Genomic DNA, 26,224 nt, shown 5'->3' on the forward strand with positions numbered 1-26,224 from the left:
ATGGCTTACGCCGGAAACCAAGAGGGCCATTCTATTACACGTCCACCTATGTTCAATGGGATAGACTACACCTATTGGAAGACCCGAATGAGAATCTTTCTTATTTCTATGGATTTTGAACCTTGGAATCTTGTCGAAAACGGTTTTTCGAAGTCTTCTCTTCCAATGATCGATTGGAATGATTTGGAGAAGAAGGCTTTTGCTCTCAATGCAAAGGCTATGAATGCCTTATTTTGTGCACTTGATAAAAACGAGTTTAATCGTGTTTCGATTTGTGAAACCGCATTTGATATTTGGCACACACTCGAAGTGACTCATAAAGGCATAAGTAGAGTGAAAGAGTCAAAAATCAATCTTTTGTTACACTCTTTTGAACTTTTCCGGATGAAACCGAGTGAGACTATCGGCGACATGTTTACCCGTTTCACGGATGTCGTCAACGGTCTAAAAGGACTCAGAAAAAGTTTTTCGGATTTTGAGCTCATAAATAAGATTCTAAGATCCCTTCCTAAAAGTTGGGATCCTAAAGTCACTGCTATTCAAGAGGCGAAAGATCTAAACAACTTCCCTCTTGAAGAACTAATCGGGTCATTAATGACCTACGAGATGACATGCAAAGCTCATGAAGAGCAAGAAGACATCCTTCCAAAGAACAGGAAGGATATGACACTTAAAACTTCAGAAGACCACTTGAGAGAAAACTCAAGTGATGAGGATTGTGATGATGACTTGGCACTTCTAAAAAAAAAATTTAAAAAGTTCATTAAAAGAAACAAGTTTAAGAATGACACAAAAAACAAACTTGAACCCAAGAAGGACCAAGTTATTTGCTATGAGTGCAAAAAGTCGGGACACTACAAGAGTGATTGTCCCCAAGTCAAAAAGAGAACATCAAAGAAGAAGGCGCTCAAAGCAACATGGGATGATTCGAGCGCGTCCGAAGAAGAGGAGTCCAACACCGAGCAAGTTGCTCATTACGCCTTAATGGCCATCGGAGAGGAGGTAACAAATTTAATTGATGCAGATTTACCTTATCATGAATTATTAAATGCTTTCCATGAATTATTTGATGAATGTAAGACAATTAGTAGAAAATATAAATTGCTAAAAAAGGAGCATGATAGTCTTATTTGTAATTTCGATAAGTTAAAAGCTAAATATCATGATAGTTTAAGCTCATGCATAAAATGCCATGATCTAGAAACTTTCCAAAAGAAAAACTTGCTACTTAAGGACACCTTGAAGAAATTCAAGGTTGGTAGCAAGTCATTGAACATGATCCTTGCAAACAAGGGTCACGTTCCCAAAAGAAGTGGAATTGGATTTGTGAGAAGTTCTCACCAAAATCCAACCACCTTCATAAAAGGCACCATCTTACATGTTCGACACCAAAACAAATGCAACTTTTGTTGCAAATTTGGACACAAGACGTATTATTGTCCATTCAAGAAAATTAGTCCAAACAAATTGATTTGGGTTCCTAAAGGAACCATGATAAATTCTATGCAACATGATAGACAATGTAGATATATTTGTGAGGCACCCAAAAGCAAACGGGTACCTAAAAATCATCCATTCCTATAAAAACATTAAAAACATAAAAATTTTAGGCTGGAGCAAGAAATAATATTCTGCTCCTTGATTCTCGATATTCATGACCCAAGATCCAAAAAGGAACTCGCAATGCTCTCTAGCCTAAATAACAAATGGAAATTTAAAATCACAAATGCGATTTAGATACAACCTTATTTGACTTAGAAACGTATGATTCCCAAATTCACATATCCTCTGGATTTTCGAACCCATCAATTTCATCCGTTCATAACCTTCAAATCCAACTCTATATCATGAAGTGACTAAGTCTGTCATGAACTTGCAAGGCTTACCAACTTGAACAAACTATCACAAACATGTATACGACATTGAGAGTATGCACGTTAAAAGATCTATCTTGACTGTGCAAAAGTCCTTGCCTTAAAATGAAAAATCTTACGTAATTACGTAAGTAAAATTGATTGCTCTGAATGAAAATTCTTCTCAAGACAAAAAAAAAAAAACTCTCAGATCAGATCACACTGATCAGAACAAGTGCTCACCACCTGCAAGCGGTGGCACCGCCCTAGCTGGAGGTAGCACCTCCAGCTGTCACGTGTTGCAAGCGGTTGCACCGCTCCAGCCAGAGGTGCAACCGCCCACAACTCTGCCCTTTTTAAACCAAGCTAGGGCCGGCGGTGAAACCGACCCCAACTCACTCCCTTCCCTCCTCTACTCTTCCAAGCCTCCTCCATCCTCATTTCTCCCATCTTAGCATCCCAAATACCCCTCATTTCGAAGCAAAACATCAACAATCCTTCCCTCCCTTGAAGATCTCACTAAGGTACTCTCTAAGAAGCCCTTAAACTCTTTTTTTTTTAATTCATTTACTCTTGCTCATCACTATTCTTCTAAACAGCAGTAGTTATGGGATCTAGAAGATCCTCAAGGGACAAAGGAAAGAGGAGATTAGTAGAAGATTTTGATCTCACCCTTTTCGATTCAAAATACTATGCTGAAAAATTTTCCTCTTTCGAACTTAGGAGTGTCAATAAGGGAAAATACGTAGATTTAAATGAACTAAGAGACTTAGAGACAATCCAATGGTTTACAAACTTAGATCTACTTCCAATTTTGCAAATTAACGAACCCATCTATCTAAGACTTGTTAGATTGTTTTACAACAACATACAAGTAGATTAAGAAGAAAGAATGTCCACCTATCTTTTAGGACAACACATCTCAATTACGGATAGATTCATTTGCGACATGATAGGCATTCCCATGAAAAGTAGAGGACTTTACTTTAGAGGATCATGAGATGATGAAACTGTTGGAACAACATATGTTGAAGCCTTAGGAACAATTTTTGCCAATCCCAACTTAACATTTGTTCCTAAAAGTTGTGAATATCTATTGCCTCTAAACACTAAGGTACTTCATCATATCCTAACTAGCATCATTCTCCCTAAACAATACCATCATGATGAAGTAAGCCAATTAGAATTAGGAACTATGTATTTGATCATGAAAGGACATGACATATGTCTTGGTTATCTTATCCAACAAAATATGTTAGAACTATCTAAGAAAGACATGATGCTCCCATATGGTGGTATAATAACTAGAATAATGAAAGCCTACGATATTCTAATACCACCGGAAGAAGAAGTAATAAAAGTAGATAGATTTAGCATAATTAATAAAAATCTACTTCACCGATTAAGATGTTTTTATAGAAACGGTAACTGGGTTAGAATGCCAAGAAGAACTGATCCCCCTCAACCTGAACCAGAACCGGAAACACCAGTATTTAGGGGTACCCAATCTCCTCCGATCTGTCCCTTTGAGGAAACACATCCATTTGAGCAAACTCATACATCATCTGTCGAAGATATTGGGATTCGGATGGACCGATTCGAACAAAGACAAGAACGGCTTGAACAACAACAAGATCAAATCCTATCTGAGCTGCAGCAAATTCATCGTCAATTTGACTCCTTGTTTAGGCACTTTAATTTTTCACCTCATGAATGAGCTTGTATGAACACAATCATCTGTTGTTATTGTAAACTGTGCTGCTTGAGGGGGATTTGTCTTTATCATCATATGCACTAGCTTTCATAGCAATAAATGACTTTAGCCTAATGATGATGCATAAGGAGTTAATGGGCTTGGATAGTATGTCTAAGTTAGATCTCTTAATGTCTATCAACCCATAACCAATCCTATTATATGATCTAGTTGAGATCCATTAATGTTGGACTATTTCATGGCAAATCCCAATACACCATAGTCTTTCCCCATTCCTCCCTTACTAGACCCCTCTTTGGTTGTCTTATCTTCTCTTAACTCTTTGTGCTAGCCATCATCCCAAATATATGACTCCTTCCTTCCTTATCCTAATTAGGGTTTGCTAGAATCACTCTAAATGGTCGATCATGTGAAGAACACTCTTTTCACACATGACACTTCTTATGAATCCGTCATCTTTACTTGCTCTTCTAAAGATAGCGATCTAATTTATAATTTGTTAGATCAAATAGAAAAATACCTATCTATCCAAAAGTGTAGCTCCTTAAGGACTTCTACCCATGCTAAACTAAAGTTGATCAGCGGGTCATTAAGGATAAATAGAAGCTCAAGAAAAATCTTTTTGTTTCTGAATTTGATTTGTTAAACCTTATATAATGCCCTTGTAATGAGCCATTGATTGTACCTCCTTTCTCTACTATGATTATGTTTAATTGAAATTTTGAAGACAGAGGAAAATATAGGTTATAGAGACTTTCTCACCTATATTTATTGGATTCATTGTTCTACTTTGATTTTATTATAAGAAATATATGTTACTATCGCTTAATCTAAATATCTTATTAAATGTTTTAACTAAAATTACCATGGAGCCTACCAACTAGCTGAAGGGGCAATTGGAGGTATTAAGCATGCTTTCTCCTCTTCATATGTACATGTTCAAGTGATATCCACACAATCTCAATTAAGTAATGTTATCATCCAATTTTTAAATAGTAAACTATGATTTTTTTGGTATTTGTGTAAGTAATTTTCTCCTTTCATATAATTGTTTATGATTAGCTCTTAGGGATTTAAACTTTCTAATTTACCTTGATGTGTTTTAGGGGGATTTCATTTATACTTTAGATTTTTATGATAAAAGGGGATCATTTTTATAGTTTATAAATTGGTTATGGTATACACACAAATGTTTGTGATAACCCATGGATTTTTTAGATTCATGGATGATCCAGTTTGTTGTCTCCCTAGAAATTAATCATTTGCATTGTAATGATATATAGGTGTAACAAAGGCATTAGTTAGGTAAGGCTATAAGGCTATTGTTAAGGTTGTTTCGCTCCTATTAAAATAATAAAATAACTTTCTTTGATAAATCTAGTATGGTTGGCATGACCTGTGGATGATCTCTATTACCCTTATATGTAACTATTTTGTTGGAAGCTACTCCATAAAAAAACAAAAAAAATCCTACTTCTGATCAATTTAGTTATATCAACATATGATCTATTAACCCTTGTTCTCTTTATCATCAAGAGCTTGAATCCAAATTACACCCCTTCTTTGACTATGATGAAACCTCACATTAAACTTCCTCCTTTAAACCACATGATCCCAAAGAGGTCAGCTAAAATAGAAGATACGGATCCCTCCTATTGTTTGCTATTGTAAACCAACTTTGGTTTTTATGGATGGCAAGGAATAAATCTTTATTTAATAGTAAACAGCCCCTTGGTAGGTCTAGGCTAAAGGCCTTTATGCACATTAATTACTATGCTAGATCTACCATACTTGAAAGCACCCAAATGACCAACTCTCTAAGGTTTCCTTTTGTAGGATGGCAAACTTGAATTTGTGCAATGCAATCATGAGGGTGCTGTACTTTGCTATCAAAGTACAGCATGTCAACAAAATAGATATCCAATGTGAGGCCTTTGGCTATCAAAGAAGGCTTGCACTTTGCTTTAGATCTGGGTTTTGACTGCATCATTTGTGAAAAGAGTTGACCCCTCATGACGCATTCGACTTATTACTGTGCACATACAATAATACTTGGTCTGCACTAAAAGGTAAGGATGATAATTTTGATATGGGAGGAAACATTTCCTATTGTGTTATCTATGTTTTTACACAATGAACTCCACAAATTATTTTATAAACCTTTAAAATCTTAATATATATTTTTTGGAAAAATAAAGTATTTTTTTTCTTTGATGCTTATGGACATTAAACCTCTCCTTGGCAAAGAAAAAAAGTCTTAACTTAACTCCCTTATTTTTAATTTTTTATTATATAAAAACACATGTGTATTTGTTTTTGTGGTCATATGTATGTATAATCTATACTTCATTGTACAAAATGAACTGTATAAAAAAAAATATTGATTCAACCCAACACGTTTTCTCTCTCTAGAAAAATTAACTAGCTGATGTATCTTATCCTCTAAGATACGGCACCAATTGACTTCAACTATTTATGGAAGAAATTATTTACAATTAGTCAAGAATGATATAGGCAAAGTTTTGTCTTCCTCCAAGGAATCAGAGAGGAATAATCTTCGACTCCTTATTAGATATTGATTATTTAATTTATAAATCAATACAAGATTAAATACGATCTTATCAAATAAATTCTTAGAAAAAACGACATTATGATGATCATCATCCCTTCTTCCTGGAGTGAAAGGAAAGGAACTTATCAGCAAGTCTACACCACCGATGGATGATATGCCTCTTTGTCCTCATCATGAATATTGAGAATATATAAATGATTAGTCAGTGTCTCTAAATAACAATAGTATCATGGAGTCAAAATGTTGAGGACTGTTCCTGCTTTTCCATTCCATTGTTCATATCATGGAGTCATTGCTGAAACAACTTAAAGAGGCAGGTCCCTTGTGCTTAGGCTATGGTTCTGCTGCTGCAGTATGAATGAGCATGCAAACAGATAATGTAACCTACATAATCCACCATAATCATATGAATCAATATCAAGTCTAAAGAGTAGGGGGAAAAGGTCTAAATAACTCACAATAACCACCAACAAATATGGGTCTCAGTTGAACAGAAAAAAGTCCTGCTGCCTTCTGATGTCCATGCCCTACCAAAGGAGGGCTGGCTCTGCAGTGACACAGGCAATGTAGAACCCTATCCAATCATGCAATGACTACCATGAGTTACAAAAGAAGGTTTGCTGAAGGAGGAGGCTGCTCCAAACCCAGACCCCATGAAAAATCACCACCCACCAACACCAACTGCAATCAATAATCCATTCAGAAAGGAGCTCCACAATGCCCACACAAGACACATGAATGCATCCACAAACACAAAGTCCCCACATGGAGAACCAACCTCTAAAACAGGCCAAAACATGAACACCTTAAAAAAAAATAGATGAAAGAATCTGTATAATTGAATGAAATTTCTCTATCCAACAATACAAGCTAACCGGCAGCCCTCGTCATCTGTTCCGACAGGAAGGATGAATTTTACACTCATTTATGTCACAATGCTTTTGCAATATATCTTTTAAATAACAAAAGGTTTCCAAAGATGAAAGAGAGAAAACACCAAACCCCAAAACTTCACCTATACTGCACAAATTTACAAAAAATTTCAGTCCATCTTGGCCTACCACAATCTCTTGAAGGTGAGAATATCTTCAAGGATCAGTTGGTCAAAGTACAGCTCCAATCCATACAGAATTTACAGGAGCACCGAGCATGTGCTCCCTCATACGGTTTAGTTATAGAGCAAATCAGCAGTGTCAATTTTGCCAATCGCCAGGCTCTGGAAGAAAGAGGTACCACCAACTGCACATATCATAATATCATGATGAAAAGAGATAACATCGACCATATGAAAGCCAAACTGATCAAAAACATTGCGGCAATCCATAATTCTGGTAGGACCTGATCCATCCATCCACTCCAGCAGTTACTATCACTTGACCCCAGGCATGTGAGGTGTTTTGGCAAGAAGTCCTCAGGAACTTGTAGTGGGACTTGTCCAAGGTAGATGAGGCAAAGCTTGAAGGAAGTTTCTCCTCAGGCCAAGTCGCAGAGCCCTTTGGCAGACACTCCAAGAATTCATGGCTCAGAGAGAAACTTCGGGAAGGTGATAGATAAAAGGTGTCATTGCCGCACAAGTCTTCTACATGACGGTCCGAAGAACAACTTGTGACTGCAGCTTTATCTCTGAAGACATCCTTCCGTGAATGGAGAACCTCAGAGGTGGCAGGGACTGCTGATTTTTCAGATTGTAAACCATACCAAGGTATTGCAATAGTTGCATCGCTGGAAAAGAAGCGCTCACTACACCAAGTGCTCTTCCCATGTTTAGATGAGGGTGCAGCATGACTGGCATAGCTCCACATGTAGACATTAGAGTCCTCACCGGCAGAAATAATATGCTGTCCGTCTGCAGTGAAGGATGCAAATATCTGACTTCCAGATTTTCGGCTACCTGAAGATAGCAATTATACAAGATATGTTAGGGCTCTCTGTGTGCAAATGATCGTCCTGGAAATATGAGGATCGGGTTAAGAGAATGAGAGATTTCCTACCCTTGAACTTAGAAGTCACATCAAAGCCATCAAGGACTCGAATTTGTGAGTCAGCAGAAGAAACCATCAGTTTATGAGGATCACTTGGGCAAAACTGGAGGTGGAACCAAGAATTAGTAAGAAGCCATAAATAATGCCAGACAAACAGCATGTAAGAAAGTGATATATATTCACATGTCAGCTATGCAGGAACAATTTTTTGCACAAAATTACCTGAATTCCTGTTATCCTCTTCAAGGCAGACTTCTTTTTGCCCTGCAGGAAGACTTGAGCATCTAATTGTAGATGATTATCTGATCCATGCAAAATGTGAATGATAAGGAAAACATACAAACATATGAAGAAAACTAATTATAGTGAGAACATAGATAGTGAACATTTAAATAAGGCTGCGTACAAATATTGAAAGGTAATTCTTTACAAGGTTCGAGCCATGGAAATAGCCTCTTTAAATATTTAAAGATACAACTATGTACATTGACTCTCCCCAGACTCCGCATTGGGACATTGACTCTCCCCAGACCCCACATTGAGGGGAGCCTCATGAATTGGGTATGCCCTATCTTTATAGATAGTGAAAGTAAGGCTTCCAAGTTATGAAGTTGTTACCCTAAACAGGTTGTAGAGATAGTCAAAATGACAGAATCAGATTTCAAAGATCAGATGAAGTGAAAATAAGGATGGAGATGATAGCATGATATATGAAAAAAATGTAGAGACACAAGATAATTGCAGCAAGAAAATATCTAAATAATGTTTCCAGAGTCTAGGTGAAAGTATTTTCAAGTATCTCTAAGTGATCAGCATGATAAAAAAGGATTCATTGTCAATGTAGCTGAAAAGGAATGTAGTCTTTAATAAGGAGTAAACAAAAATTCCACTACTAGTAAATATTTTGACAAAAATTTGTTTTCATAACAAACACCATGCTAGAAAGTTCATGTCTACCTGATGCATCATAGAAGCGGCAATTGCCAGCCATGGTGCCAACCACTGCACCCTGATAAAACCAAATTGAAAACACTAATTACTACAAAATATCATAACCATCAATCTTTTATGTAGAAATATAAAGAACGTTAACAGCACACCTTCCCATCAGGGCGGTAGCAAACAGCAGTAATTATTTCTCTAACATCAACCCAATTCATGACTTGACTTCTTGAAATTTCCCATATACGAACTTTTCCGTCTATAGAGCCACTGATGAAGTAATCCTCATTATTAGGATTAAACTGCACACATGTCACTGCATAATTTATCGGATTACACGAAAGAGCTTGTGAGATCAACAAACTATTTCGAGCTAAATTTCATATTAAGGATGGGATATGGTGATATAACAGTGTTATAAGGAATCACACACCATAATTGTTGTGAGGGAAAACTTTGACACAGGTGTCTGATCCAATTTTCCACATGCGAACAGTTTTATCCACGGATGATGACAGCAAGCACTGCAAGAACCATAATTTCACAGTACAAAAAGAGTTCAATAAACTCTCGAAGTCAGTTTAAGTAGATATTATCATGAAAAAAATAACTAACCTTATTATTTGACCATGAAAGATCCAGTACATCCCCACAATGCCCATGGAACTCATGAAGTGGTACCTCTGACAACCGAAAAGCATCTGGAGGTATAATGACACACACTGACTTTGAGGTTATCCTTGAATTTGTGGACTTTGGTTTTTTATCTTTATCAACATATAGAGGGGTTAGCTCAGAACTTCGATTCACTGTGAAGTATACACACGAAGGATCATTTCCAGGAATGCGCATTTCGCCAGTTCTTCTGCATTCCATCACGTGCCACATGCGCACAACCCCATCTTTACCTCCAGTAGCTAAATACTCACCATCGGGGCTAAACTTCATGGTTAAGATTGCACCATCATGGGCTTTGAAATTTTGCCCATTGTAGACTGCAGATAATTCCTTTGATTGCTTCTTATAAAGATGGACTTTAATCCTTCCAGGTCTCGTGCTTCTTCTCCCACAAGAATCAGAAATACTGGAACTACTATTCTCCTGTTGCCTATCCACAATGCAAACTGCAGCACCCAATCTCCTCAGCCACCCAGTCCTTTTCTTTCGTACAGACTTCTCGGAGGTGCTTGGTGCATCAATGTCTCGTCTCATAAGCTGCTGGATCAAGGATGATGGACCAAAATTTCTCTCAAATTCATGGAAAGTTAAAGTGCGGTTAGAACCAACCTCTCGAAGGCTTCTCAGGCCACCATCTTTGTCCAAGTCATCCACCACAAAGACTGTGCCATCATCCAAATTCTTGATTCTGCACACAAAGCCCTCTTCGAAGACCCCATCGCACAATGTGCTCGTATCCTCACTGGACCAGCTGGACATTGAATACTTGCTCCTGGAACAAGAGCTTCTTAGCACTGCACCCCGATTGGACATGATTCTATCGATGCCTGGCTGAATCTCACCGTCCACCTTAAGTTCCTCATCAAGATTGTCTGATCCACGAGGAAGGTTGTTTATGACATCCACGCCCAGAATTTTCATGAACTTGTCCCTGCGTTCCCTCACGCTGACAGGATCCTTAATCCAAACCTCAAAGCGAGGATTATTCGATGGCCAACTGATAAATTGGTCTTCAAGCGACAAACCATTCTTGGACGGGCTGCTGGGGCACGAGTCAGACACGGAGGAGATGTCATCTCTCGAGTCGAAGAACAGATCGTCGTCTTCTTCTTGAAAGATGTAATCTTGGTTCATGATTCCTCACTTCAAAACCATGCGACAAGCAAACACAACTCAGTAAAACATCCCAAGACCCTCATAACCAGCATGCAAGTCTCCGGAATCATGAGCCAGAAGAGAAACGGGAAGAGAGATCAAAAGGACCAAATCTCTGCAAAATCTCCACTCCGGATTGGTCCAAGATTTTACCACATGCCCCAAAAATGTACGGGCAACGAATTGGACTCGCAGTTGTTTCAGATTACAATTAAGAACGATTCATATAGAAAATGAGAAAACGGTAGATTTCGAATTAAAAGACTCGATCTCCGACAGTAAGGAAGGAGAATTAATGGGCTCAAATCACGAAATGGAAAGATAAGCATAAAAATTCCATTTTGGCGAAGAACAGGAAACCACGTCAAAAAACGAACGATTTGACCTAAGAAGAAGATGATATGAACGACACCGCGAAAATTAAAAGAAATCTAGAAACGAATCGAAATAGGGGAGAGGAAGGGATGCTCACCTGGTTGCCCATCCAATGGTCCTGGAACCCACCGTCGGATCCAAGCAATCTCTCTCCCCGACCAGGGCGGCTTCCAATCCTTTCCAAAATTTTCCCCTGCTCTCCCGTGGGATGAACCGGACTCTAAAGAATTGAACCTTTACCAATTAAAAATCCGATTTTTTAACCTAAAAAAATCGGAGTAGAGATTGGGGAAGTCTCAATCTGCGCGGTCGGGTGGCCCGAGGAACGGGATTTGGAGGGGCTTCGCGTGAGCGCGCTTCTCCTCTCCTCTCCTTCTCCCGGCCCTCCCGGATCCGGCGGTGTCACCCCCGCTTTCCAATTTACCGTGTGATTCAACTTTCGACGGAATTGAATCCCTTCTCCCTGCTCGCAATTGCTGCCAAAAATCTGATTTTGGGGAAAGAAAAGATTTATTGAGATCGCCAACCGTTGGATCCCTCCCCTTATTGCGGCCACCACGCGCCCCTCGTTTACCGAGTCGCAAAGGGATGCAGTCCCTCCCTCGCAACACCTCGCCTCCCCGACTCCTCTCGCGAACCCTTACGCCCGGTTCGGTCAACAAGGAAGTCAATGAGGCATGCAAGCTTATGTGCACACGTCATCTTTCATGTTTTCACCAACAAAAACCATTTGTGTTTTGTCTCTTTGGGAATCACTTTTAGGTCTCTGCAAACCAAACAGCAACGAATTTTACGCATCTTTCTAAATTGAAAACCATATATTTGTCATTAGAACACATATATCTTTCTGTATATTAAGATCCTCAACGCAAGTATCATTGTCATTGATATTTATCCGAAAACATCTCGTTGTGAGCATTTATCCTTTACAAAGAAATAGTAGTATATTTAAATTATATATATATATATATATGAAGATCAATATCTTTGGAGAGATTCACAATTCTATCAAATAAGTAAAATAATACTTTAAAGACATCCTTCTTAAAATGCTTGCTTTTATGAATAAAATCAAAAAATATATTTTGGCGTTGTTAATTTTTTTTTCTCGGCACTTGAACAAATTAAAGCTACAGAAACACCCTTTTCCAAATTATATGCTATCGAGATCGAAAGAAATATGATTAATGCACTTTCTGGTCATCCAAATTATGAATTTGCCGTGGTAGGTATTTGCAACCGTTTGGAAACTAAAGGTGTGGTGACGTGTTCTTTTTACGGGCAACTTTGTCCTTTCATATATGTACAATCAACCATGCAAAATCTTACTGTATGCGTGTTGACGATCCGACGGCGTGGCCCTCGCCATCGATCACGCCGCGTGTCGCGGGATGCACCACCTGGGACGGCCGGTGGCGTAGAATTCAACCGTTGATTGGCGCACTGGCCGTGGATGATCGTCATGTTCATATGACCGGCCAGTGATGGTAAATTGATAAGCACTGCACATCGTCATGCTTTTATGAATAATAAAAATATAGGTAAAATTATGTTTTTTATGAATAATAATAATAATAATAATAAAACTACTACTACTGATAAATAATATAAAATCTTAGAAACAATAGGACTTCCAAAAACCTACATGTGTTTTGCGAGTCTCTACATTTCAAATTCTTCAAAGGATAAAACGTAATGAGGAAACTATCTTTTTGCAGAGGCTTCGTGCTGAGATTGATGTGCGTGCAGTCAGTGGCAGTGTGTTGTCCAGGAAAAGAATAGATACGTGTTGTATCCAAGAGTCACAGTACTTCCAATCGAATGGAAAGGGTTGGAATGTGGGGGAGAGATCTCGAGGAGGCTTTTGGATGAGAAAAGATTTTAAGTGTTGGGATCATATGCTGCACGAGACGTAGCTCTCACTACCACCTACGATCACACCTTCCATGTGCAGGCATGTTCTAAGGTTTCGGCCGAGGTAAACGACGAGCAGAGTCGGCTGGTAATGTATTCATCTTGGAGCCTAACACCATGAGTAGTTAATGAACTAAGGACGATTTTAGCTTCGAAATGCTTCCCTCGAGCGTGGATCGTTCATATTATAGTCCTACAAACTGATCCAATCATTCCCTACTGCTGCTCTTGTCTTGACATCCGATCAAGTCTTGTATGTTAAAATGCTGCTGCTCGCTATCACAAGGTCCATGTGATGGAGACACTGAACCTTCCTTCCTTGTCTCCCACCGCATGCAAAGCCGGACTTTGATCTCGGTGTATATTAGCTAGCAGTGAAATCATGTGTCCTTGTTAACACTCGATGTATATTATATTACTTTTGTCTTTGAAACAGCTGAACCTTTGTTGCTCCCTTGTCATGCAAAGACAAACTTTGCTCATGATGATTAAAACAGGTGTTTCTTCTGTCATTGTCAACTCTGCTTATTATATAACTTTATCCTTGAAAACACCAAATAGAATATCAAAAGGGAAGACTCTTGTGGGAGACATGGGCGATGGCAAAAGCACTGAGATGAAAGGTGAGGGTGCTTGTCTACCTTTAACACAACACATTGAATTTAGATGATCATATCTTCCACCTTTTAAATGCTTGGGATTCCAGCTGAACGTGCGTGACTCCTAGAATTTGCCACTTAGAGACTTCAGCAGCCACTGTGCAGTCTCTCATGGTGTGTTGTGCCTTGATTCCCCAAGGGAAAAATAGTAGATTATTTGGCAATGGGACACCAAGCCTGCTTGACTTGCATGGGTTATGTTCTCAAACTACGGTGCCACTCTTGGGCATTCTCTTCCTTCGTGATGAAGCACTGTGAACTCTTTATATATTAATTCACATGAATTTAATGTATTGGATCTGTGATGTAGAAAAGGAATATTAGTAAATTAGCAACCCTTCACATGCATCTATATTCTTGGGTCGAGAGGGTGTGGAGAACCAGCAGCTAATTAACTTCATAAAGAGTATGGAAATATCATGCATATTCAATTATTCACGTATGTTATGTATATATTTTGTGCAATAACATATTGTGTATATATCATTCCATGCAATGAATAAGAACGATACCATATAAAAAACGTAAATAAGAGGTACAACATGATACCAGCAGGAAACAATAACTATGCGACTATAAGAAAAAGAAACAAAAACAATAATTATGCAGCTATGAATCCATAAAGGAAAAACAAATTAAAATGTAGGCATGGCCCAGAAATTACTCAGTATGAGAGTTATTGTACTTCTTATAGATAGAATATACTTGCAAACAGTGATCTACTTCGAAATCATGATACGGTGTAAGCAAGGGATAGGAGTCAAGAAAGAATGTCTTCTCCAAGTACCCTTGGACCTATTTGATGTGTGGAATGTGCTTGCTGTCCTACTCAATGGCCGTCCATCGTACACCCTTTTCTCTTCTATGTCTAGGATATGGAGAGACAAAGTTGGAATTGTTGGCCCTGTTGTTGTCCATACCGTGTCCAACTCCTTTAAGATGAAGGATATGGCAGCAATGGGTGGAGGATACCACTTGGAGGGGTGGATAACTTTTTTAAAGTGGCCATGAGAAGGAACCTTAACCAATAGCCACAGTAGAAAGCTTGTAAACAAGGAGATACGATGCAGGAGAGACCTGACATAAAGATTGAGGGGAGTGCAAATTAAGTGGATGACTGCTGGCACATTGAAATGGCTCAATTAATATATATATATATATATATATATATATATACTGCAGCTATTTTGCATCTGTGCATCAATTTTCACCACATTGCTTGGGGGAGAAACTAAGCAATGGGCTTCATTGGATAGAACTATCCAAGAATCTAAAGGCCTAATCCAATCACTTTCCTTCTTTTGCAGCCCAACTCTACAACAGTTCCCACTTTTTGGTTGACCTGTGGTTCTTCATATGGTTCTTGGATCTTAATTGATGTACCCTGAGAAGCCATTCTTTTTATTCTCCTTTATTCTGGTTTTTATTTTTTGTTGTTGAATTTTCAACTGCTACTTGTTATTTTCCAGTTTGTACTCTTTCCTCTATTGTTCTTGTGGTGGTGTTTTTGCCTTTTTGTTTATATAGTAGGTTAGTGATAGAAGATAAGATTTCTTTAATAATTATTCTTATCTTCTATCAGTTAGTGCCTTGTTTATATACTTTCTGCCAATGAAACGTGCTTGATTTCCTAGTTTTGCTGCAGTTCTTGCGTCGTTCATCTCTTCCCGGGGCTCAGCCATCTGAGGCAATTCTGGTTTGGTGACTGCAAGACTTATCAAGTTGTCCATGGCATCAATGCAGGTCCGCAGATTTTTAGGAAACAGGGATAAGAATAATTGGTTCCTGCATTAATCGTAAGCTTATACATTGTATAATAAGTCTATCTGAATAATATCATAGTTACAGAAAGCAAGAGAGTAAAGAAATTAATGATGATGCATGAGAGAAATAAATTAAAGACTTCTTCCTACACTAACACCAGAATATGATTAAGCCGATGACTTGACTCTCAGATGATTTCAGAAAGACATAGCTTTGACCCTGTAACTCCATTTCTTTCCACACTATCAAACACCTCTTCATATTTAATGTGCTGAATAGAATGTTACGTTTGGTTTGGATGTGATTGTCGACATCTGCTGTTTTGTTGTTGAAGAAAATCTTGGCTCCACCAACCGTGCTAATTAAATCTTTTCCTTCAGTGAGACATATTAGGTGAGACATGGACTGGGATTCAAACTTACCATCCACGATGGATGTCTGCATAGTGGACAAATCATGAGGAACATATTGAAGTGGAGGTGGGGAAGACGACAGTGATGGAAACTGGACCGTGGCGCTCCGGTCCTTTTTCAACATGCTTTGTCTCTGTCCCCATTTGCCTCTTGATATAGGAAAATACTTGCCAACAAGCTCGGTATTCATATGAGCGTATCATCATCATCTATGATCTCAGAAGCATAAATGAAAACTGGAGGCAAGATCATTACAGAACAGGGGATGCATTCATCATGCATGTATGAACACATGCAATCAGTAAAAAGAAGGTGCACTTAACATGATCAACAGCAACAGTGACCATGTCCTTGTTCACTGTGAATGACAACTAGAGAAGCCAACAGATAAGAATGGACTATGGACGGTCATTAGTTCACTAGTACTAAATGGACGGGTGGAGGTTAAACCAACCAACCATCCATATAGAAAACAAAAACAGGAGCACAAAACACCCACATATTTCTTTCCTGCTCGTTTCTGGATTGAAAGTGGCAGTTGGTTTGCCTGAAAGCAATTAATATGGGTGGATGAGCATCTATCTTGTTGATGTAATAATTGCATCTATCTGAAATGTCAAGATTATATGTATATATATTATAATGGAAATGCACATACCTATTTTGAAGATGTTCTTTATATATTGGAAATATTGAAAGAAAAAGAGAGGAGAGTAAATCTAAGTTAGATTCGTTGACCCATCCATGGCAATCGTCACAAAGAGTACAAGGGTTGAGAGAGAAAGAAGTGATTGGTAATTGAATGGAAGCTCGAAGTAACCTGGGGAATACGTTAGTCAATAGGAAAAGTTCGAAGCCAGGGTTAGGCCAGATACATCCAATCAAACGAGGTTTAGTTGCTAGGTCAACATCTATGAAACAGGAATTTTTGTGGTAGCCATACCAGTGGGATTGACTCTGAAGGGGCATTCGTCTTGGTCGGTTCCTACCCTTTTTTTTTTTAAGTCAAAACCTAAATCCTACACACAAACCCTAATATGATTCCTATGGATTTTGGTAAAGGGAAGGTGGAAGACAAACTAACAGCTCGATCGGAGTTCATACGAAGCTTACTTCCAATGTGATTCATGGTTATTTGTTCTATTGAACTAGTTGGACTGATATGTATTTTACAAACTAGAGTGTCATTTTCGTCAAACAATCCATGCTTCCTAGAGTCAAAGTTAGCCCATTACGTTGTAGCTATAGTTCTCGCATGAATGACCGCTGAAAATTGTCATCTCACTGACAAAAGCTGAATATAACAACTAGATTAATAACATCCACCATCATGATATGTAAGTATACCGAAGCCACTTTGAGACCTTTTGTTTCGTAAGCGTCCTTTCTCCATTATCTTACATGCACGCAATAACACCCATTGCGGCTCCTACGTGCATGCGTGGTAATCGCTAAGATCCTAGAATCCCAGCAGTAGCGAATGCTGTGCCATGGCTTCCTTTATCAGAACAATACAACAACACTTGTACAAAGAATCAAAGGCCCGGTGGGAAAGAGATATAATCTCACAGATAAAAGAAACAAATATCTACAACATCATACCATACCCCACTTTGATCTTTGAAAAGCGACGTCTATAATTAGCACTACTGCGGACCATGGGACGTTTATTAATGTCCAAAGTTATTCCAGTTTAGCTGCCATCCCTTGTATCGGAGGGCGGAAGGTTTATGTCGAGGTTTCATCCCAGCTAACCTAAGCTGGGTTAGTCTCGCTTCTCGTTGCTCTGATGGATAATTCTTCTCTATAGTCTTGTAAGTTTATATTCGATGATATGCTACAGAACCCAATAATGTCTCTTCTTAAGAGCTAGTTGCGTTGAAATAGGAGAGGTTTTATGTGTCCAGTAAACGGGTTCTGTAGCCACCTTCACGAGTCACCCAGCACTTGGCCATCTGACTATATCTCCATCCATCAAGAGGGAGAGTGGTTTAGTTCAAGCATGACACTGATGGGCATAGGAACTAATGTTGCTGTTAAATATAATATGAGATCATGGAATTCACCGTGGAGTTTGCTAGAGCTGATAATGATGTTTCGATTGGGCTGTTCTTCTGGTTAATGCTGTTAGGTTCTTTAACGTAGATCAAACAATTGTTTTATAGAATCAAAACCGAATTTTGGTTCAAAAATAAACTTAATAGATCGGATGAATCTATTAGAATATTTTCTGAATTAATTGATGATTTGATCTTCCAATTGCAAGTATCCTTAAGAATTTTAGATTTCTTTTTAATGAGTGAAAAGAAGTTTCATTCGATACTGTAATCGAGGACCATAACCTTATTTATAATCATACCTGATGAATCTACAATTATGATTATATTTATAATTGATGAATCTGTTATTCCTAATTTATATCATCATTAAGTTAGAAATATGACTGATGATATTAACATAATTAATTTTTATAATAATAATTATGTTCCTTAGTCAAATAATTATATTTTAATTAGATTACTTTAATTTTGACTAATAAAAAATAATAATTTTACATATTTAATTATAGATGTGTGACTCTTAAAATTCATTAGTGGATGAAAAAGAAATTTTATAGGCAAGTGCAGTCTCACATCAGTAGATGCATAAGAAATTTCAGTCATCAGTAGTAGTAGATGAAAGAAAATGTCAGCATCAGTTAGGCAAAGTGCAATCTCTCTCACATTCATGGGAAATTTCATAGTTACAAATTCCTAGCCCTATTGGATGTAATGATGACTGACTTTAATAATCAAATAAAGAAGTCACCAAGCTGAATTCGTGTATCCTATGACTTTTGGACACTTATGATTCTTGAATTGGGTGCGCGCAGTTGGATAGATATATATATTTATATATTTATTTATTTTTAAGTATTCAGATCTATTGGATTTACTTTTACCAGATTCGTGTTGGAAAATATATACGATGTTACATCATTTGTTATTATCGGTATAAATGTATGAACCACACCGAACTCCTCACTCTTCGAGGTCTCGTACAATACAAATGGAGCATCCCAAAGTAAAAGCAATACTGGACTCTAATGAAGCGAGTAAGGATACTGGTAATAGAGTTTAATTAACGTTGAAGATGTCGACATAAAAGTTCAACTTGATATTAGGATACTTAATGTAAATAAAATTATGATGAATCCTAATATATTTAAGAGTTATGAATCTAGACCATAAATAGGGGTATAAGCACAAAATAAGATTGAGAGAGGAATAGTTTAAGAGTTGCATGAGTTTTAGTAGAGGTTGTAATTAGGTTTATTCTATTAATATATATATATATTTTATATTTTAAGTCAGTTTAGTTCATCTATTGGTGCTTGATTTTTTTTTTATCTCATTTCTATTTTATCCTGGTTGTAGAAATTTGAAAAAAATGAATTCCTCATCCTTTAATTTTCATTGATAACTCATATTCTTCTTCAATAATTTTCATAAATTTTGGTATCGAAACTTATATATTAAATAATTATCTCTTCTAAAATTTTTTTAAGACTATTAATAACAAAGATCTAATGACAACATCTTCATCACTGCTTGTCATCTCAAACAAAGAAATATGTTTTGATATCTTGAAAACTAGGATCGGAAAGAGAAGAAACAAAAGCCAAGCACAGAAGAACTATAATAACTCAAAATATAAAAAAACTTAATTAATAGAATAAACCTGATTACAATTGCTCCTCTCTCACTTAATAATCTCAAAAAAAGCATACCCTATTTATAATATAGACTCATGATGCTTAAACATATTACTACTCATTATAATTTTATCCAAATTAAGTATCACAAATTAATTAAACTTTTATTTTAACATCTTTACCAAAAATTAATAGAATAAATACCATTAGCTTTATCTTAAACATGTGGATCCGTAACATTAAATCCTTACAAAGTCCTGAATCAGTCATAAATTTTAATTGTTTGGGCGTTACAGTGTCATATCAAATTCCAGTTTTATATTTCAAAGGAAATTGGTTGTCGGTATACAAATCTAAAGCTATCCCTTATCATAGTATGGATTCTCCTCATATTATCTTTCTTAGGAGCAGGGAAACATAGGTCTTCGACTCCCACCATCTGTGGTCTCTTCATGCCACAGTGTCTCTTCTATGACAAGCTCGCATGCGCTCCTCTTGGTCCCATATCTACCCTCGTCACGTGTGGCGCACCTGACTTGCTATTCTCTTGGCCTACGGGTACACGTTTCTCTAACCAGACAGTTGACTCCCACTGTATCAGCAGAGAGGCTGCAGAGGTGAACGAGTTGGATACAGGAGAAGTAATTTTAGTATCCATAAAGTGGTAGTTTAATATTGCAGAATAGAATCATCCACCACACCATCTCTCACAGGATATGAGAGCCAGCAACCACATCAGCATCATGTTCCATCCTTGTCTTGGGCCATCATCTAACCATCTGCAAGCACTCCACTTCTGCAGATAGAGCTTCTTCTTCTTCTCCTTTCTCCTCCTGGTCCTCTTCTCCCTTTTTCTCTTCTTTGGTGTCTTGGACCATCTGTGAAGCTTTCCATGGATACTACACAGTGGTCTCAGGTAAAATTAAACCATGGACTTTATTGTGTTTGATCCTTCTTTTTTTCTTTTTAGATCGATGCAATAATCTTATGTGGGGCGGATCTGATGAGTTTTCCTGGGTCGAGGCTTGAGATTGATGTAGGTCTTCTTTTTCTTACGCTGATGACCTTTAATAGATATCTCCGGGCCAGTTAGTGCTTCATCTCTCTCTCTCTCTCTCTCTCTTTCTCTCTCTCTCTCATCCTTTCCTTTGGCCTTAAGCTTTTGATCCTGTCGCCCCAACCCCTTTTGCTCTCGAAAGCAGCAAACCACTTTCTTTTTCCTACCTTTGTCTTCTTCCTTTATCGGTCTTCTTGCTTCCTTTTTATCGTATGCAACAAAGCATGCAGTAACATGAAAAGGCGTTGCTTTGCTTGGATCTTGTATCCAAAGTTTGTGATTTCTCTTTCATCTTTTTCTAGCTTTTTCTCTCATTCTTCCCCTTCTTTTTTCTTCTTGTACGCTTCTTCTTGGTGGCTTTGTTTCTTCAGAGATCTGTCTATGGCTATGCATAATTTGATATATTTATATATGTATGTGACTCTTTAACTCTTTCCTCCCACTTCCTCCCTGATTTAGTTTGTCCATATGGGGATGTTGTGTTGTTGGTGCTGGCCAGGGCATAGGGTTGGTGAAGCCCGTGAAGGAGTTTGCTTCCTCCACCACAACCACCAGCGGCAGCGACACCTGCACCACCACCAGGACACAGGTGACGGAGAGGCGCCCAAGGCCGCACAAGGAGCAGGCCCTCAACTGCCCCAGGTGCAACTCCACCAACACCAAGTTCTGCTACTACAACAACTATAGCCTCACCCAGCCCAGGTACTTCTGCAAGACTTGCAGGAGGTATTGGACCGAGGGTGGGTCGCTCAGGAATGTCCCTGTGGGCGGTGGCTCGAGAAAGAACAAGAGGTCCTCCATGTCCTCCGCCACTGCCATCTCTTCCTCCTCCTGTAACTCCTTCACGGAAGCGTTAGCAACTGCCTCAGCTCCCAAGAAATTCCATGCCGACCTCATCCCTCCATCCATCTTACTCTCCACCAACTCTGAAACTCCAAAACTCCATGAGAAACAGGACCTCAACCTGGCCTTCCGCCAACATAGCATCCCCGAGTACAACGACTACTTCAACCTAGAAATCAGCAATGCCAACAACATCAGCAGCAGTAACAGCAACTATTGTGCCGCTGTTCGTGCTCTCTCTGACATGGAGGTACTGACGAATGGTATGACCGCAAAAGGCATCGGGTCTTTGATGCCGCTGCCAATGACGGAGTATCCAACAGGGTTAGGATTGCATGGGTTCAGACCACCTACTCTTAGTTTTCCTTTAGATGGAATAAGCGGAGGGGGCGGGGGAGGTATTGGTGGTGGTGGGTATGGGGACTTGCCCGGTATTCAGGAGAGTGTTACTGGTAAGCTGTTGTTTCCTTTGGAGGTCCTGAAGCCAGCAATCCCCTCAAACAATGTCGCAGACCAGTTTGAGGTGCAAGGTGATGATCCTCCCAGGTATTGGAACGGTGTCATCGGAGGAGGCTCATGGTAGACCAAAAAGAGAGATGAAGACCTTCTAAGAGTAACAACGTTTGATTATCCAAGTTAACTCTTGATGGTGGTGCGGATCACTTTGTTTGTAGTCGTTCAGCCTAACAAACAGATCATGATGCATAAGTTCCTTCTCTTTTGACTTCACTTCTAATTTACTCATTCTAACTAGTCTATTCTCCTCACTGTGGATATCCGAAGCCTCATTTTATGCTGGCTTCAAAAGATTTGTCTTAACCAGAAGAGTTTGGTTGTGTGGTGATCGGAAGAGAGCTCTCTTTTCCCTTTTTCTCTTGTTTCTTCATGCAGGATAAATATATGGGAGGTTACCAATAATCCTTTTGCAAATATATGTATAGGCATTGCGCGATTGCCTGATTCATGAATGCAGGAGAAAGGAAACAAGTGTGCAAGTGCTCGTGTGATGTTTTGGTGTGCTTGGAAACGTTGTGAAGCTTGTTTGTACTGTGGACTAGTGCAAAAGATTGTATGAACCAAAGGGAAGGGAAAAAGAAAGGAACTATAATTTGTTTGTCTGTATGTCGATTGCATGTAGTATTTCCATGAGTTCCACTTTCAAGTGTTGCCTTCTTTGTTCCGTCTTTTTTATTTTCCCTTGTTGCCTATCAGGTCTTAGATGTGCCATGAAAGCAGAAAGAGGAGCTTAATAAGAAGAGAATAACTTAGGTATGATCATGCTCTCTCTCTCTCTCTCCTCTTAAAAATACTTGGTAGTATTATATCTCGTATCATCTTTAACTTCAATTCCCAAACTTTTTCTTTATCCTCTTGCTATAAAGTAAAACCATGGTGGAAGAATGGCCTACATTGAATGAAAGCTGCGAGCCAGTTCATCTGCCCCAGCAAAAAGCTTCTCACCTAATAATTCCTGCAGCCACTAGCATACTGGCCACTGTTTCCGCGTATGATTGCATCCTAACGTGCCTTTCTATTTAAACATTGCCAGACCTGACAACAGCTTTTCCCATACAGCATTTCTCTCTGTTCGCGAGGTTTCGGTTCCTCACCAACATTCCCCTGGGGATGGGAGCTGAAGAACCATTTCCTACCTCTTTCATGCTAAGTTTGATACGTAGAGCTTCTTTTCTCACATACTGCCTTTACCTGAACATAAAATTCTGTAGTTCAGTGTAACATAAATAATTGATGAGTTTGATATCTGCAATCTGAATGCCGAGATCTGTCGGTTCTGATGCATCTCTGCAGATATAACGAAGCTGCACAGTTATATGTTGCATCACTGTTTTTCTTCATTTGGACATAATATTCAATGCGATGCTGTTTATTTCATCCAAAGAAATTTACATGTTCCTGTTCGTATCGGCACCTCAATACCAGTTGAGATAATGATAAATGCTTCATTTGCACTGCTAAACTAAATTTCTTTAGCATAATTATAGATGGACCAACTTCACATTCTTTGTAATTTAATTTTTCTTTAGCCCTCCTTCTAGTGAATTATTTAATTTTTCTTTTTTTTATTTATAATTTTGTTCTGTTGTCAAGGAGCTCTGATAGGTTTCTATGCAACATTTTCTTTTTTTTGTTTTGTTGTACAGGAGCTCTAGTAAGGTATATATACAATTTTATTTGCTTTATTTTTTTTTATTTTACTTTTTCTTTTAGACTTATTTTTTGTTTTGTTGTACTGAAGCTCTAATAGGTATGTATGTGATATTGTATTTTTATTTTTCATTTATTATTTTGTTTTGTTGTAAATGAACCCTAATAAGTATATATATGCAATATTTATTTTTTTTTTATTTTTTTATTTTATTTTTTCGTTTTGTTGTAGAGGAGCTCTAATAGGTATAATATGCAATTTTATTTGCTTTGGATTTTTTTACTTTTGTTTTCTTTTACTTTACTTTTTTATTTATTCATTTTTGTTGTGGAGGAGTTCTAATAGACATATATACAATATCTAATTGTGTTTATTTTATTTTTTTGTTTTGTTGTACAGAGCTCTAATAGGTATATATATGTAATTTTATTTGCTTTGTCTTTTTATCTATTTTTTTACCTTTTATTTTTATTTATTTATTTTGTTGTACTCTAATAGGTATATATTTAATATTTTTTTATTTTATATCTTGTTTTGTTGTACATGAACTATAATAGATATTGATAGGAAATTTACTAACAATTGACATTCGATCGCCATGCAAGACTCATGTTATCTTTCATTCGTTTATGTCAACATCGAATCAGAAATATAAACTTTCTTATCATTTATTATAGCAAGAAAGAGAAACATAAACTTTCTTCTCTTCCTTTATGACAAGAACGGTAATCCTAAACCCCCTTCTCATTCTTTATGATAAAAAAATGTAATTATAAACTTTCTTTCCTTCCTTCGAATTTATACAATATATTCTAAATAGGGGAAAAGGTAACTCCTCGAGGAGAACTATTCTAACTCACATTCGGGGACCTTAGATTACTAACTTAAGCATCACAAGGATTGGATTGGGAAACATCTCCCATCCTTGGTCTTGATTCAAGTGGTGGTGCCTTGGAGCTTGATGCCACCTCGAATCTATCTCATGAGTATGACATTTCCACCTCAAAGGCACATTGCACATGTCTGCGCATGTGAGTCTAGACCATATCGAGCTGATCAAGATATTAATGATATTTTTTCCTAATAGTTTGGTACTGGAAGGATAGCCTGATGTTGCAGAAACATCTATATACTCATTCTCTCAACGAAAGCTTTAGTGAAGAGGCCCCAACATTAATCTATAGCACTTTTATTCACGGAGGGCAAGTGTCGTCCCTCCCATACATTGAGATGTCCACCTCGGTGTAGATGCTAATAGGGCACTAACATCTGTTCAGCAATCCAGGCCCCTCACCCCTTAGGACGAACTCGAGCCATATGCTCATTCATATTAAGATATTCCTAAGCCTTGCCAACTAGGTGTAGATGCTCAAGGGCGTATTACAAGTTCTTGGCCCCATTTTATCTCAGCTAACCCAACATGCAACATTACCATCTCAATCATAATCGACACCTCAACCATCATTAGCACCGACACGCTTTGGAGTCTCCCTAACTGATGCAATGTCAATATCTCAAGATCATATGAGGTTCATAGAGATACTAGCCGAGGGAGCCCCCCGCTTCCTAATGACAGAATTCAATGTACCATTGCATCACCTCTTTACTCTGCTCAAGTTCGAGACTTAATTAGTAAATTTAATGGATAATTCTTTGAAGGTTCGGTTAATACAAATGGACTAAAGTCTGGACAAGATGTGATAAAATTTTAATAGTCCAAGGGGGATAATTCAACCGATCTTACTTTGGATCAGTCCTAGTTCACCTAAAATATTCAAGAGGAGCTGATCTTAATTAACTTCCACATTTTATCATTGAAAATATTTGATGGTAGTTACTGACTCAGTCGAACACATTGTCACCTTCCACACCCAAATATCCCTCAATGATACCTCAGACGCTCTAATATGTCATACATTCTCAATAATACTAAGGGGCTCGATGTGAGAGTGGTACACTCACTTGAAGCCACTCTGGATCGGCTCCTTCGCTTAATTAAAAAAGGAGTTTGAGCTCCACTTCCTTGGAAATGTATGCTTAAAGCCTTCAACGACAATATTGCTCAAACTCAAATAAGGGGAGAAAGAGACACTCTTTAGCTTCATCACACGATTCACCAATGAGATCCAAGACATATAAGAAGCATATCCATCGCTCGTGATTTAAGCTTTCATGATGAGACATAGTTCTTCTCATCTTTTCTAGTTATTAGTGGAAAGGCTATCAGTAACCATACCCGAGGCACTCCAAAGAGCCAACCAATTCATAACAACTAAGGCGATAGTCTCTGATAGGTGAGAGGAGACATGTAAAAGGTCGTGACTAGAGAAGTTGTCACTAGTCTTGACCTCGAAGTCACCATGATAAAGAAAACCTGATTGAATCGAGCTGCCCTACTCGAGATTGAGTTGACCCTTCTTAACATGACGAGAACTAAGGTCT

At 38.1% G+C, this 26,224-nt stretch overlaps 2 protein-coding genes across 5 annotated transcripts; one reads left to right on the plus strand and one right to left on the minus strand.

Moving 5' to 3' along the window:
• Window positions 1-6,956: 6,956 nt before the first annotated feature.
• LOC103979482 (uncharacterized) lies at window positions 6,957-11,913 on the minus strand. The gene is made up of 9 exons (XM_065104525.1): window positions 11,369-11,913; window positions 9,679-10,884; window positions 9,497-9,587; window positions 9,222-9,379; window positions 9,079-9,130; window positions 8,344-8,423; window positions 8,131-8,224; window positions 7,478-8,030; window positions 6,957-7,378 (listed from the first exon to the last, which is right to left on the minus strand). The coding sequence occupies exons 2-9, from the start codon at window positions 10,873-10,875 to the stop codon at window positions 7,333-7,335; spliced, it is 2,271 nt and encodes a 756-aa protein (XP_064960597.1). The 5' UTR covers window positions 10,876-10,884; window positions 11,369-11,913; the 3' UTR covers window positions 6,957-7,332.
• Window positions 11,914-20,397: 8,484 nt separating this feature from the next.
• Window positions 20,398-22,777, plus strand: LOC135584186 (dof zinc finger protein 1-like). 4 transcript variants are annotated; one of them, XM_009395645.3, is made up of 3 exons: window positions 20,398-20,631; window positions 21,272-21,414; window positions 21,496-22,777. In XM_009395645.3, the coding sequence occupies exons 1-3, from the start codon at window positions 20,608-20,610 to the stop codon at window positions 22,196-22,198; spliced, it is 870 nt and encodes a 289-aa protein (XP_009393920.1). In that variant the 5' UTR covers window positions 20,398-20,607; the 3' UTR covers window positions 22,199-22,777. The 4 variants fall into 4 exon arrangements, with proteins under 4 accessions (XP_009393920.1, XP_064960599.1, XP_064960600.1 ...); XM_065104528.1 differs by having other exon boundaries at window positions 20,616-20,751; XM_065104527.1 differs by having other exon boundaries at window positions 20,419-20,631; window positions 21,272-22,777.
• The last annotated feature ends 3,447 nt before the right edge of the window (window positions 22,778-26,224 follow it).

The sequence above is a fragment of the Musa acuminata genome, chromosome BXJ2-4 (assembly GCF_036884655.1).
Source record: "Musa acuminata AAA Group cultivar baxijiao chromosome BXJ2-4, Cavendish_Baxijiao_AAA, whole genome shotgun sequence".
NCBI classification, from domain to species: domain Eukaryota; kingdom Viridiplantae; phylum Streptophyta; class Magnoliopsida; order Zingiberales; family Musaceae; genus Musa; species Musa acuminata.

Excerpts from the sequence above, each read along its gene's own strand:
- LOC103979482 (XM_065104525.1), bottom strand. The coding sequence starts at position 10,875 with ATGAACCAAGATTACATCTTTCAAGAAGAAGACGACGATCTGTTCTTC. Across the intron at positions 8,424-9,078 it reads CCGCTTCTATGATGCATCAG|ATAATCATCTACAATTAGAT; the intron begins GTAGACATGAAC and ends TGCATGGATCAG. Across the intron at positions 8,225-8,343 it reads AGAGGATAACAGGAATTCAG|TTTTGCCCAAGTGATCCTCA; the intron begins GTAATTTTGTGC and ends TTCCACCTCCAG.
- LOC135584186 (XM_065104526.1), top strand. The coding sequence starts at position 20,719 with ATGAGTTTTCCTGGGTCGAGGCTTGAGATTGAT. Across the intron at positions 20,752-21,271 it reads GGTCGAGGCTTGAGATTGAT|GGCATAGGGTTGGTGAAGCC; the intron begins GTAGGTCTTCTT and ends GGTGCTGGCCAG.